The 14620-nt window shown below is 35.1% G+C and overlaps 1 protein-coding gene across 2 annotated transcripts in view; it reads left to right on the forward strand.

Annotated features, from left to right (window-relative positions):
• Positions 1–14620, forward strand: part of LOC127709707 (crossover junction endonuclease EME1-like) — a 79877-nt gene that overhangs the window by 9294 nt on the left and 55963 nt on the right. For both annotated transcript variants that reach the window (XM_052215365.1, XM_052215367.1), the window contains exon 3: positions 7554–7688. In XM_052215365.1, coding sequence (XP_052071325.1) covers positions 7554–7688 — 135 coding nt within the window. The remainder of the gene's footprint in view (positions 1–7553; positions 7689–14620) is intronic.

Below are 14620 nucleotides of genomic sequence, written 5' to 3' on the forward strand. Positions count from 1 at the left end.
TCAACATACCATGGCAGGGGGGTCAAAATACCATAACTTAATTAAATTTTTATAAACATCTTTTCAAGCATGTAAAATACATACAAACTACTTATTGGAGTATTATTACTAAGTTAATGAGTTTAGGATAGCTAGAATTTTTGAAATTAGAGGTCTATAGTAGGGGGTTCAATATACCGCAGGGGGGTCAAAATACCATGGCTAAGTGAAATTTTCAAAACATCTTTTCAAGCATTTAAAATACATACAAACTACTTTTTGGAATATTATTACTATGTTAATGAGTAAGAATTGCTAGACTTTTTTTAAATTAGAGGTCTATAGTAGGGGGTTCAATATACCGCAGGGGGGTCAAAATACCATGGCTAAGTAAAATTTTCAACACATCTTTTCCAGCATGTTAGATACGTACAAACTACTTATTGGAGAATTATTACTATATTAAGGAGTTAGAATAGTTAAAATTTTTTTAATTATAGGTCTATAGTTGGGGGTTCAATATACTGCAGGGGGGGTCAAAATACCACGGCTAAGTAAAATTTTCACAATATCTTTTCCAGCATGTTAAATACATACAAACTACTTATTGGAGTATTATTACTATGTTAATGAGTTAGAATAGCTAGACTTTTTTTTAAATTAGAGGTCTATAGTAGGGGGTTCAGTATACCGCAGGGGGGTCAAAATACCATGGCTAAGTGAAATTTTTAAAACATCTTTTCAAGCATGTAAAATCATACAAACTATACTTATTGGAGTATTATTACTATGTTAATGAGTTAGAATAGCTAGACTTTTTTAAATTAGAGGTCTATAGTAGGGGGTTCAATATACCGCAGGGGGGTCAAAATACCATAACTTAATTAAATTTTTATAAACATCTTTTCAAGCATGTAAAATACATACAAACTACTTATTGGAGTATTATTACTAAGTTAATGAGTTTAGGATAGCTAGAATTTTTGAAATTAGAGGTCTATAGTAGGGGGTTCAATATACCGCAGGGGGGTCAAAATACCATGGCTAAGTGAAATTTTCAAAACATCTTTTCAAGCATTTAAAATACATACAAACTACTTTTTGGAATATTATTACTATGTTAATGAGTAAGAATTGCTAGACTTTTTTTAAATTAGAGGTCTATAGTAGGGGGTTCAATATACCGCAGGGGGGTCAAAATACCATGGCTAAGTAAAATTTTCAACACATCTTTTCCAGCATGTTAGATACGTACAAACTACTTATTGGAGAATTATTACTATATTAAGGAGTTAGAATAGTTAAAATTTTTTTAATTATAGGTCTATAGTTGGGGGTTCAATATACTGCAGGGGGGGTCAAAATACCACGGCTAAGTAAAATGTTCACAATATCTTTTCCAGCATGTTAAATACATACAAACTACTTATTGGAGTATTATTACTATGTTAATGAGTTAGAATAGCTAGACTTTTTTTTAAATTAGAGGTCTATAGTAGGGGGTTCAGTATACCGCAGGGGGGTCAAAATACCATGGCTAAGTGAAATTTTTAAAACATCTTTTCAAGCATGTAAAATCATACAAACTATACTTATTGGAGTATTATTACTATGTTAATGAGTTAGAATAGCTAGACTTTTTTAAATTAGAGGTCTATAGTAGAGGGTTCAATATACCGCAAGGGGGTCAAAATACCATGGGTAAGTGAAATTTTCAAAACATCTTTTCCAGCATGTTAAATACATAATAATAATAATAATAATAAATTCTTTATTTAAAGAGGGTAAACACAGTTAGTTACAATTACTAATCTTCCCTGAGGCCCTCATATACAATACATGTAAAAAATAATAAAATTTTACTTAGCCATGGTATTTTGACCCCCCTGCGGTATATTGAACCCCCAAACATACATGGGAAATGCATACAAATGACTTCTTTTAGAGAACCACTGAATGGAATGGAACAAAACATAGCATGAATGTTCCTTACAAGGTGCTGACCAAGTGTTGTTACTTTGTAGCTGTTCCATCATCCAAAATGGCCGCCAGTGAAGGACTTAGTTTAACATAGGACCCTACAGGAAATGCATACAAATGACTTCTTTTAGAGAACCACTGAATGGAATGAAACAAAACATAGCATGAATGTTCATTAGGAGGTGCTGACCAAGTGTTGTTACTTTGTAGCCGATCCATCATCCAAGATGGGCGCCAGCGGGGGACTTAGTTTAACATAGGACCCTATGGGAAATGCATACAAATGACTTCTTTTAGAGAACCACTGAATGGAATGTAACAAAACATAGCATGAATGTTCCTTACAAGGTGCTGACTAAGTGTTGTTACTTTGTAGCTGTTCCATCATCCAAAATGGCCGCCAGTGAGGGACTGAGTTTAACATAGGACCCTATGGGAAATGCATACAAATGACTTCTTTTAGAGAACCACTGAATGGAATGAAACAAAACATAGCATGAATGTTCATTAGGAGGTGCTGACCAAGTGTTGTTACTTTGTAGCCGATCCATCATCCAAGATGGCCGCCAGCGGGGGACTTAGTTTAACATAGGACCCTATGGGAAATGCATACAAATGACTTCTTTTAGAGAACCACTGAATGGAATGTAACAAAACATAGCATGAATGTTCCTTACAAGGTGCTGACCAAGTGTTGTTACTTTGTAGCTGTTCCATCATCCAAAATGGCCGCCAGTGAGGGACTTAGTTTAACATAGGACCCTATGGGAAATGCATACAAATGACTTCTTTTAGAGAAGCACTGAATGGAATGAAACAAAACATAGCTTGAATGTTCATTAGGAGGTGCTGACCAAGTGTTGTTACTTTGTAGCCGATCCATCATCCAAGATGGCTGCCAGCGGGGGACTTAGTTTAACATAGGACCCTATGGGAAATGCATACAAATGACTTCTTTTAGAGAACTACTGAATGGAATGAAACAAAACATAGCATGAATGTTCTTTACAAGGTGCTGACCAAGTGTTGTTACTTTGTAGCTGTTCCATTATCCAAAATGGCCGCCAGTGAAGGACTTAGTTGAACATAGGACCCTACGGGAAATGCATACAAATGACTTCTTTTAGAGAACCACTGAATGGAATGAAACAAAACATAGCATGAATGTTCATTAGGAGGTGCTGACCAAGTGTTGTTACTTTGTAGCCGATCCATCATCCAAGATGGCCGCCAGCGGGGGACTTAGTTTAACATAGGACCCTATGGGAAATGCATACAAATGACTTCTTTTAGAGAACCACTGAATGGAATGTAACAAAACATAGCATGAATGTTCCTTACAAGGTGCTGACCAAGTGTTGTTACTTTGTAGCTGTTCCATCATCCAAAATGGCCGCCAGTGAGGGACTTAGTTTAACATAGGACCTATTGGAAATGCATACAAATGACTTCTTTTAGAGAACCACTGAATGGAATGAAACAAAACATAGCATGAATGTTCATAAGGAGGTGCTGACCAAGTGTTGTTACTTTGTAGCTGTTCCATCATCCAAAATGGCCGCCAGTGAGGGACTTAGTTTAACATAGGACCTATTGGAAATGCATACAAATGACTTCTTTTAGAGAACTACTGAATGGAATGAAATAAAACATAGCATGAATATTCCTTATGAGGTGCTGACCAAGTGTTGTTACTTTGCAGTCGATCCATCATCCAAGATGGCCGCTAGGGGGGGGGGGGGACTTAGTTTAACATAGGACCCTATGGGAAATACATACAAATGTCTTCTTTTAGAGAACCACTGAATGGAATGAAACCAAACATGGCATGAACTTTCCTAATGAGGTGCTGACCAAGTGTTGTTACTTTGCAGTCGGTCCATCATCCAAGATGGCCGACAGCAGGGGACTTAGTTTAACATAGGACACTACGGGAAATACATACAATTGTCTTCTTTTAGAGAACCACTGAATGGAATGGAACCAAACATGGCATGAATGTTCCTTATGAGGTGCTGACCAAGTGTTGTTACTTTGCAGTCGATCCATCATCCAAGATGGCCGCTAGGGGGGGGGGGCTTAGTTTAACATAGGACCCTAGGGGAAATACATACAAATGTCTTCTTTTAGAGTACCACTGAATGGAATGAAACCAAACATGGCATGAATGTTCCTTATGAAGTGCTGACCAAGTGTTGCTACTTTGTTGCCGATTTACTGTTCAAGATGGCCACCAGGATATTTTATTAAATAACGGGACCAATATTAATCCAAATTTGGCCTCAATCATTATTTGAGTATCAGTTATGATTTTTATCTATCTTTACATGATTTCTAAAACCAAAGTAGAGTCAGGTGAGCGACACAGGCTCTTGAGAGCCTCTAGTTATGAATAGGATAAATATACCCTTGACTCCACTGAGTTGGATACTCCCCTGATGAGAATAACTCATTAACATAGTAATAATACTCCAATAAGTAGTTTGTATGTATTTTACATGCTTGAAAAGATGTTTTGAAAATTTTACTTAACCATGGTATTTTGACCCCCCTGCCATGGTATATTGAACCCCCCCCCCCCCCTTTGCACCTCCAATTTCAAAATTCTAGCTATTTTAGCTCCTTTACTGTAATACATAGTAATAATACTCCAATAAGTAGATTGTATTTTACTTAGCCATGGTATTTTGACCCCCCTGCGGTATATTGAACCCCCTACTAAAAACCTCCAATTAAAAAAAAATGATAGCCAACAAATTGTAAATTAGATAATCTGCAATAGTATTTATCTAAAACAGGGGGGTTCAATTTTCCATGGTGGGGTTCAAAATACCATATGTAAAAAATGACCCCGGGGTCAAAATACCATGCAGTATAATGACCCCGGGGTCAATTTTCCATATGGTATTTTGACCCCGGGTTCATTTTTCAGGGGGTTCAAAATACAATACGACACCGGTAAGCAAATTTAATTTCTACCATGCAGCTTCTTCCTGTTTGCTGATAATTGGAAATTTTACAACACTCATTGTACCAGTATGGAAGGGAATGATTTTATATTTGGTTTGGACACAGTATGGGAGCGACATCGGATCTTGGAACTAGCCGAAGTGGAGAGAGGTTGTAAATCCAAGCTGCCGTACATGCAACACACAAGTTGCCGTACATTAACGAAACTTTGTTTTTGTGATTCACATAACTTTTAAAGACAAGTTATGAAAATTATGGTCTTGTGTATTAACAGTGGGTCATATTTGAAAAAAAGGAAAAAATATCCAATTTTTAGAAGCTTCTTTTCTTGATCTTTTTTCCGGTACTAGATGCAGTTTTATCTCCAGATTTAATTTACACTGATGTCTAACATTCCTAAATGATTTGGAGAAGAGGTCAATTCCCAACATACCATTATACAAACCTTTAGACACTTTCAATAATAACAAATGCATAAAAAATTGGAATTCTTACTTGTGATTACAAAATCTTACAACCTCTCTCTGCTTCAGCTAGTAGCAATATCTGGTGTCGCTCCATGATACAGTGTTGCAGATTGAAAATCATCATGAGTTGTGGTTAGCAAATTTAACATCCGCATTGCAGCTATTTCCTGTTTGCCAATAGTTTGAAATTTACAACACTCATTAATGTACAAGGAAATTTTTGTCAAAGTTTTCTTGGCTTCAATGAATGTGATCATGAATAATCAGTTACCCTTCAGTAAAATTGTTACTCAATCAGTTGCATGCAGCATTACAGGTTCACATCCAGTATTGGTCTTGTTGAGATACTATGCGTGCTATTGATCAACTATATTTGGTGTATGGAATGATTGTAACACAGTAAGTCTGTCTGGCAGGTATCATCTGCCCTTAACCTCATTTTCATGGCTCATTGGTCAATGATAAGTTTCCATAGTAAGTTCATCTTCTCACATACTATAAGCAGTATTATATGTCAACTAAATGTGGTGTATAGAATGATATTTAGTTGTACATATGTCAGTCTGGCACAGTTTGTTTTGACCCTGACCTAATTTTCATGGTTCATTGGTCAGTTGAATAATCCTGGTTCAGTCTGTTTATTATATACTATAAGCATTAGGTTAACTATATTAGGTGCATGGAATAACTGTAAGGTGTCATCTGACCTTGACCTCATTATCATGGTTCATTGGTCAATGTTAAGTTTTCATGGTTTGGTCTGTTTCTTGGATACTATAGTAAATAGAACACGATATATTGAATGTATTGTAAGGTGTACATGTCTGTTTGGCAGGTTATATCTGACCTTGACCTCATTTGCCATCAATTATTGATAATATTTAAGTTTATGTGATACTTGTAGTATAAACCTTTGTTTTAAAAACTTGCAACATAAAATGGATCGTGGTTAGTAAAGCAGGCGAGACATTTCACCTTTTGATCCGATAGTTCTTTGGCTAGAAATCCTTAAGCATTTGATTTTTTGGCCAAAGCCAGTAATATATATGTAGGACTCTGATGTGTGATGGGGACGTTGAAGTGCGATGGTCTGCGCCTAAGTGTGATGGTCCTTTCGCTGATGTGCGATGGTCTATAAGATGCATAATGGCTAGTTTAAAATTTATAGATGTTCAACTATTATGAGAGCTTGAAATTTTTATTAAATAAATTTCCAAACGATCAATATTTTCTCCAGTTGCAGTAAAAAACATATGTGATCTATTTTATTCCTTGTCCTGATTCACAGCAGCTGTATAGATTTTTCACTTGTTTTGCCTTGACTAAACCAAAAAGTATTTGCATTTCAAATAACTACCACATTTTTTTCAGTCATTGAACATGTTGAAGTTGGTAATGGTTTTAAAGGAAAATAACTTTTGTATGTAGCATCAATTTCTGAACGATTGTATGACCAAGTGCTTTTTTTTGTCGAAGCTATTTACAAAGTATAATGTACACTACACCGTCACATTGAGGACTGAAAATCCAGCGACTATTTATCATGACTGTTTTGATCTGAACAGGTTATACTCTCGATATTTTACATAAAAAAAACCGAAAAGCTACTAAAAAAAAAAGTTGACTTCTACTTTGACATGTTTGAGATGTGAACATGAAAAACATTGAAAATATGATCCATTGCACTTCAGCGTAACCCCCATCGCACTTCGGCTTAGCTATCTACAATTTAGCGTCGCAATGCCACCATCGAACTACGTCGTGATCAAACACACACTTCAGCATTAAACCATCGCACATCAGCGTGACCATCACAGTTCAGAGTCCTACATATATATATTTAAACAATCAACAAATTTAAACTTCTAGAGATCACCGTATAGTCTAAAATGATGGACAAGATGTAAACACATTTTGGCATGTGCTCTAACCTCTCCCAGAGTTTTTAAATTATGAAAGCCTTTAACAACAACCAATTCAAATATCTACCACTGAAATCTGACATTATAAGCAAAAGCATTTATTTATAGCATAGTTTGTAAAATGTTTCTTTTATATATGTTTATACTTTGTACAGTATTAATATACAGTAAACATTGATAAACAGATAGAAAGTTTTAAGCTCTTAGTTAATCTATGGATGTTAATTCTTTTCAGTTGAAAAAAGAATTTGCTGAACAGAAGAAATTAGAACGGGAGAAAGTCCAGCTTGAAAAGAAAAAGAATGTTCAAATTAGAAAAATACAAGGAGAAAGAAAGAAACAAATGGGGGCTTGGAATCAATCATTAGAGGTATGGGAGCCACTTGAAAATAATATGTACAAATGAAGTATGAAAATAATTATTTAGAAATGTAATCTTCTTATCATCTTTGGGGCCTTGTTGGCAGAGTGGTCTAAGTAGTTCATCTACAGTATCACTAGTCTGCCAACACTGAGGTTTTGACTAGGATTGCCAGTTTTCTTGGTGAAAGTGGGTGGTTCTCTCTGGGTACTCCCCTAGTTCCTCTACCAATAAAAACTGGGAGCCACGATATAGCAAACAGTGCTGAATGCGGCAAAACACAAACTTTTCATCTTTTAAATACTTTCCACAAATCAGGGCTCACCCTACATCAGAAGTCCACCAATGGGTCTTCAACATCTGTGAGAAAATCCCTTACCCGCAGGCGGGCTTCAGCTGGCCCCTAAACAAAAATGTGTACTAGTTCAGTGAAAATGGATGTCACACTAAACTACGAAACATATAAATGAACAAAAATGAAAAAAACATACAAGACTAACAAAGGCCAGAGGCTCCTGACTTGGGACAGGCGCAAAAATGCGGCAAAGTTAAACATGTTTTGTGAGATCTCAACCCTCCCCCTATACCTCTAGCCAATGTAGAATAAACAAACACACAGCGATATGCACAGTAAAAATTAGTTTAAAAGAAGTCAGAATAGGTAACAGAAGAAACTAAGCAAAATGACAATGATACATAAATTAACAAAGGACTACTAGCAGTTACTGACATGCCAGCTCCAGACCTCAATTAAACTGATTGAAAGATTATGTCTTCTTCATATGAAAATCAAGCACAATCACTCCTCGTTAGGGGTTTTAATAGTATCATACCATCATAAAATATATGAGAAGAACATAACCCGTATCATGCCAACAACTGGTTTTAAAATAAATGTGTATATTTCCGATGCAAAGACCCATATTAATACCAAAATATGCCATCTTTAATGACCTGACAAAAGTGCGCTTTGTATAGAATATTACCATAAAAGATTAGATGTGAAATACCTGAACGTATAAGATGTCTATGGAAAGCCAACGGGGTCAAAATTCTAAATTCGTAAATTGTCAATTTGTAACTTGTAACTGTGTAATTTCAAAATGCTTAATTCATAAATTGTCAATTTGTAACTTGAAACTGTGTAATTTGTACATTTGTGATATGTATATTTGTAATTCTTGAATTCGTGATTTGTCAATTCAACATTTGTATTTTGATCATTAGGTGCTACATTTGTAATATATTTATTTGTAATTTGTAAATTGCTTAATTGTACATATGTATTTTGTAAATTTGTAGATGTCAATTAGAATCTTTGTTTTTATGTTATTTGTAAAAGCGTATTATACTTGACGTTAAATCAACACGTTTGTAACGCGATAATTGCAAAATGGGTGATTTGTTCATTCGACATTTGTACATTCATTTTATGCTGCATTTCATATAATGATAACAGATGGCACCGCTGTCGGACTTTCTGTATCTTTCGGGACGTTACCAGTTTCGAAGTATATATAACTTGGATGATGAAAGGTGAATTATTTTACAAGTGTACCCAATAATATTAAAGTATACAAACCTTTACACTCTGTGTCAGGGTTATTATTGATATGTCTGACCAAAACGAAGAAGAACCCTAACACTGTTCTTTATAAGGGAAAATAGTGACCAGATAGGAAAAAGGGGGAAGGGGGACACCTCAATTTGGGGGATGGGGTTTGGGTTACTTGCCATCCTTTTAGGTATAACTGTGCCGAATACACTTGTCAAATCATACCCTGTTCTTTACAGAAAATATTGGAAAACATACCCTGTTCTAGACACAATCAGAAAATGTAAACCCTGTTCTAGAATGCTCGGAAAATGTAAAGAGGGGCGGGAGGACCTTTTTCGGGAAGTCGGAATTTGACCTTTATTTTCACGGGAATTCAGAATTTACCCCTATCAGGATTCAGGAATCAATGATTTAATTTTTTTCGGGACCCGGGAAGTTATGTTTTATTTTTTCAGGAATTCCAGATGCAGTGTATAATTTTCCGGGAATCCAGGATACCTCAATATCTCTTTCAAGATTGAATGTTCGAATACTTTGTATACAGTTTTTTATGCGAGATACTTTTCGTGAAAGAAGAGATTTCATCTCTTTGACGAGCAAGTTATCTTCCATAGCTATTGTACTGTAATCATGGTAATAAAAGTTGAAACACTATTTATAAATTATATATATACATGTACCATATTTCATATAACCTAGGTAGTTGAGTGAACTGGGGTGCTGGATGCAGGGTAGGCAGTCGCAGAGTTTCAAAAATATCAATAATATTTAGACAAATTACATGTAGCCATACCATTATTATAAAAGAATGATTTTTTAAGGTTTTTCATGAAATTAACCTCATTAAAATAAACAAAATACAGTTTAAATGTAAAGGATATCAACCCATTTGAAACGAAGCTACATGTATGTCAACCTAATCATCATTGCCATTTTAATAAATTAACATTAAATATGATGCCATTTCAATTTGTATGAAATATGCAAATATACACATGATCACAGCCTTAAGTGGACGGTCCCCCCTGGAGATGGGGAGGGTGGGTTACTTCCTATAATTTTAGTGGTATGAGTGTGCTGCAAAACAGGGTCGCTTTTTCATGTCCTGCTGGTTAATAGAACAGTTTTTTTTTTGTTTTGTTTTTTTAATGTGTCAAAAACACAGTTGAGTTTGGATACAGGAAATAGATACAAGTATTGTTTAGCTAACATAATTGGTCCAAGTACACAGTTATCGTCCTTTGATTTTCGTTGTCCACAAATATAGTCCCTAGTGTGAACAGTGTGATACTTGCCAATTTTTTAGCTCACCTGGCCCAAAGGGCCAAGTGAGCTTTTCTCATCACTTGGCATCCGTTGTTTTCAATAACTTTTTACATTTTGAACTTCTTCTAGAGAACCACTGAATGGAATGAAACCAAACATGGCATGAATGTTCCTTATGAGGTGCTGACCAAGTGTTGTTACTTTGAAGCCGATCCATCATCCAAGATGGCCACCAGCGGGGGACTTAGTTTAACATAGGACCCTATGGGAAATACATACAAATGTCTTCTTTTAGGGGACCACTGAATGGAATGAAACCAAACATAGCATGAATGTTCCTTACGAGGTGCTGACCAAGTGTTGTTACTTTGAAGCCGATCCATCATCCAAGATGGCCGTCAGCGGGGGACTTAATGTAACATAGGACCCTATATGGAAAATACATACAAATGTCTTCTTTTAGAGAACCACTGAATGGAATGAAACCAAACATAGCATGAATGTTTCTTATGAGGTGCTGACCAAGTGTTGTTACTTTGAAGCCGATCCATAATCCAAGATGGCCGCCTACGGGGGACTTAGTTTAACATAGGACCCTATGGGAAATAGTTACAAATGTCTTCTTTTAGAGAACCACTGAATGGAATGAAACCAAACATGCCATGAATGTTCCTTATAAGGTGCTGACCAAGTGTTGTTACTTTGAAGCCGACCCATAATCCAAGATGGCCGCCAGCAGGGGACTTAGTTTAACATAGGACCCTATGGGAAATACATGCGAATGTCTTCTTTTAGAGAACCACTGAATGGAATGAAACCAAACATGGCATGAATATTCCTATTGAGGTGCTGACCAGTGTTGTTACTTTGAAGCCGATCCATAATCCAAGATGGCCGCCAGCGGGGGACTTAGTTTAACATAGGACCCTATGGGAAATACATGCGAATGTCTTTTTTTAGAGAACCACTGAATGGAATGAAACCAAACATGGCATGAATGTTCCTTATGAAGTGCTGACCAAGTGTTGTTACTTTGAAGCCAATCCATCATCCAAGATGGCCACCAGCTGGGGACAGTGTTTGACAAAGGACCCTATGGACAATACATGTAAATGTCTTCTTTTAGAGAACCACTGAATGGATTGAAACCAAACATGGCATGAATGTTCCTTATGAGGTGCTGACTAAGTGTTGTTACTTTGAAGCTGATCCTTTATCCATGATGGCCACCAGCGGGGGGACTTCCTTTAACATAAGACCCTATTGGAAATACATACAAATGCTTCTTCTAGAGGTGCACTGAATGGAATGAAACCAAACATGGCATAAATGTTTCTTATGAGGTGCTGATGAAGTGTTGCTACTTTGTTGCTGATTTACTGTTCAAGATGGCCACCAGGATTTTTTATTAAATTACTGGGCCAATATTAAACCAAATTTGGCCTCACTCATTATTAGGGTATCTGTTATGATTTTAATCTATTTTAACATGATTTCCAAAACCAAAGTAGAATCAGGTGAGCAACACAGGCTCTTGAGAGCCTATAGTTTTATACCCCTTCCAAATTTATTTCTCCATGTTTTATGCCTCAAATAGCAAGTAGGGGGATGAAATTACACTGTTAAAAAATTTTGGTCATGAATTTTAAAGTAAAGTAGTGATTTGGTCCAGCTGAAAATGTTAAAAATAAGCACTTCGGAAGCTGTCAAAAGATTTCAAGACCCCCTTAATATAAAATTGTCCATATTTAGAGTTAGAGCTGATGAACTTTTCTATAATTTTGATATAATTTGTCCCAAAAGTAGTACAACACACTGTAAAAATATTATTGAGAAAACGCAGGTGGGATTTTTTTAATTTTCATTTAAAAGAAATGCACTACGAAATAACTGTGTACTCGGACCTAAGAGGTGAAATCAGGAAATATAGAATCTGTACTTTGGCAACTTCCCTGAATGATTTGATGGTGTTAATTTGTCAAATAGCATGAAACTAAAGGATTTAAACTTTTATTTGATAGAATTTCTGCAAAAATGACCAATTTTGCCATTATATGGTCAAAATAAGCATTTCATAGCTTTTTCAATTTTGATGCATAAGTGGCATTCTGACTTTCTATCTGACAGGTTTTCATGTGTCAATATTTGTGTTTCTATGCTTTAATCCAGTTGTATTACTCATTTGTGAACTCTGAATCTACAGAAAAGAAGATTATCTCAGACAAGATGTGCAAAATGTGTTGTATAAATGACCCTCGTCTAACGCCCTGTTTGGATCAAGTTAAATGTGAGGAGCTTGGTACATAAAAGTTGAAGTCCATAATAAAGACCTCACTAAATTTGTATAAAAAGCACTTAACAATGTCTTTTGTACCTGTTTCATTTCACATAATATCTTTTTTTTCTTCTGTAGGATAGCAAGTGGTTCAAATATATGCCTGTTGAGACTAAAATTGCCTGCAAGTTTTTCACTAAAAAGTGAAAAATCTTTGTATCAGACCATACTGTCTGCAAAAAAAGTTGAATGCAAGAGTCTTTTTGTGCTCAGATTTATTGTATCATGTCACCTGAATATATAGAAATGATAGAAAAGACACACATTTTTATTTCCTATAGCTTCAATATGCATTTTTATATGTAAATATGTGCTACGGCCTAAATTGGCCTTAAATTATTTTCAGTCTTACTTGGCCTAAGACCCTTTTAAACTAATATGATATGTTATTTGTAAGTTTTCTTTCCATTTAAAGTACATTAAATACATATGTAAGGATTATTTATAACCAAAAAGCTTTACAAATTCAAAATTGCTGGAAAATATTACATATTCATGTAAGGCCCCCCTTCATTGGAAAACCTCCATTTTTAGGCACAGGCTCATATAAATTTGACTTTTGAATAATTATGCTAAGTCTGATATATCAAATGAGTACTCTATTGCTTTTAATACATGATATATTATATATTAGGGCATTTTAAAATTATTTTTTTGCAATATTTTAATTTTAAAAGCCCCAAATGTTGATGGTTGAAATTTTTCAATTTTAATTGTCCATATTTAGAGTTAGAGCCGATAAAGTTTTCTATAATTTTGATATAATTTGTCCCAAAAGTAGTACAACACACTGTAAAAATATTATTGAGAAAGCGCAGGTGGAATTTTTTTAATTTTCATTTATTGTCTAAAAGAAATGCACTACGAAATAACTGTGTACTCGGACCAATTGTAATTGTTTTAACAGGGTAAAAAGTAAGTAAAAGACATATATTTTCTTAGCTAGTCTAGAACAGGGTTTACAGAGGGGTGTCATCCTGGATTCCTGGAAAATTATACACTACATCCAGAATTCCCGAGAAAATAAAACATAACTTTCCGTGGCCTGAAAATAAAATCATTGATTCCTGAATCCTGATAGGGGTAAATCCTGAATTCCCATGACACAGAGCGTAAACGGTTTGTATACTTCAATCGTATTTGGTACACTTGTAAAATAATTCACCTTTCTTCATCCACGTTATCTATACTTCGAAACTGGTAACCTCCCGAAAGTTCGACAGCGGTGCCTTCTGTTATCATAATACGAAATGTATTATAAATGTAGCATAAAATGAATGTACAAATGTTGAATGAACAAATCACCCACTTTGCAATCATCGCATTAGAAAAGTGTCGATTTACAACGTCAAGTATAATACGCTTTTACAAATAACATAAATGCAAAGATGCTAATTGACATCTACAAATTTACAAAATACAAATGTACAATTTAGCAATTTACAATTACAAATAAACATATCACAAATGTATCACCTAATGATACAAATGTTGAATTAACAAATCACGAATTCAAGAATTACAAATATACATATCACAAATGTACAAATTACACAGTTACAAGTTACAAATTGACAATTTACGAATTAAGCATTTTCAAATTACACAGTTACAAGTTACAGATTGACAATTTACGAATTTAGAATTTTGACCCCGTTGGCTTTCCCTAGATGTCTGCATGTTGATTTATATTTACAAATGATGTCCTTGTACCTATGATAAAATTTAGTAAATGTTTTGACTAGTTTGCATTGTGATATCGAAAACTCTGGTGTAATAATT

Source organism: Mytilus californianus, unplaced genomic scaffold, assembly GCF_021869535.1.
Source record: "Mytilus californianus isolate M0D057914Y unplaced genomic scaffold, xbMytCali1.0.p SCAF_7, whole genome shotgun sequence".
In the NCBI taxonomy this organism is placed as follows: Eukaryota; Metazoa; Mollusca; class Bivalvia; order Mytilida; family Mytilidae; genus Mytilus; species Mytilus californianus.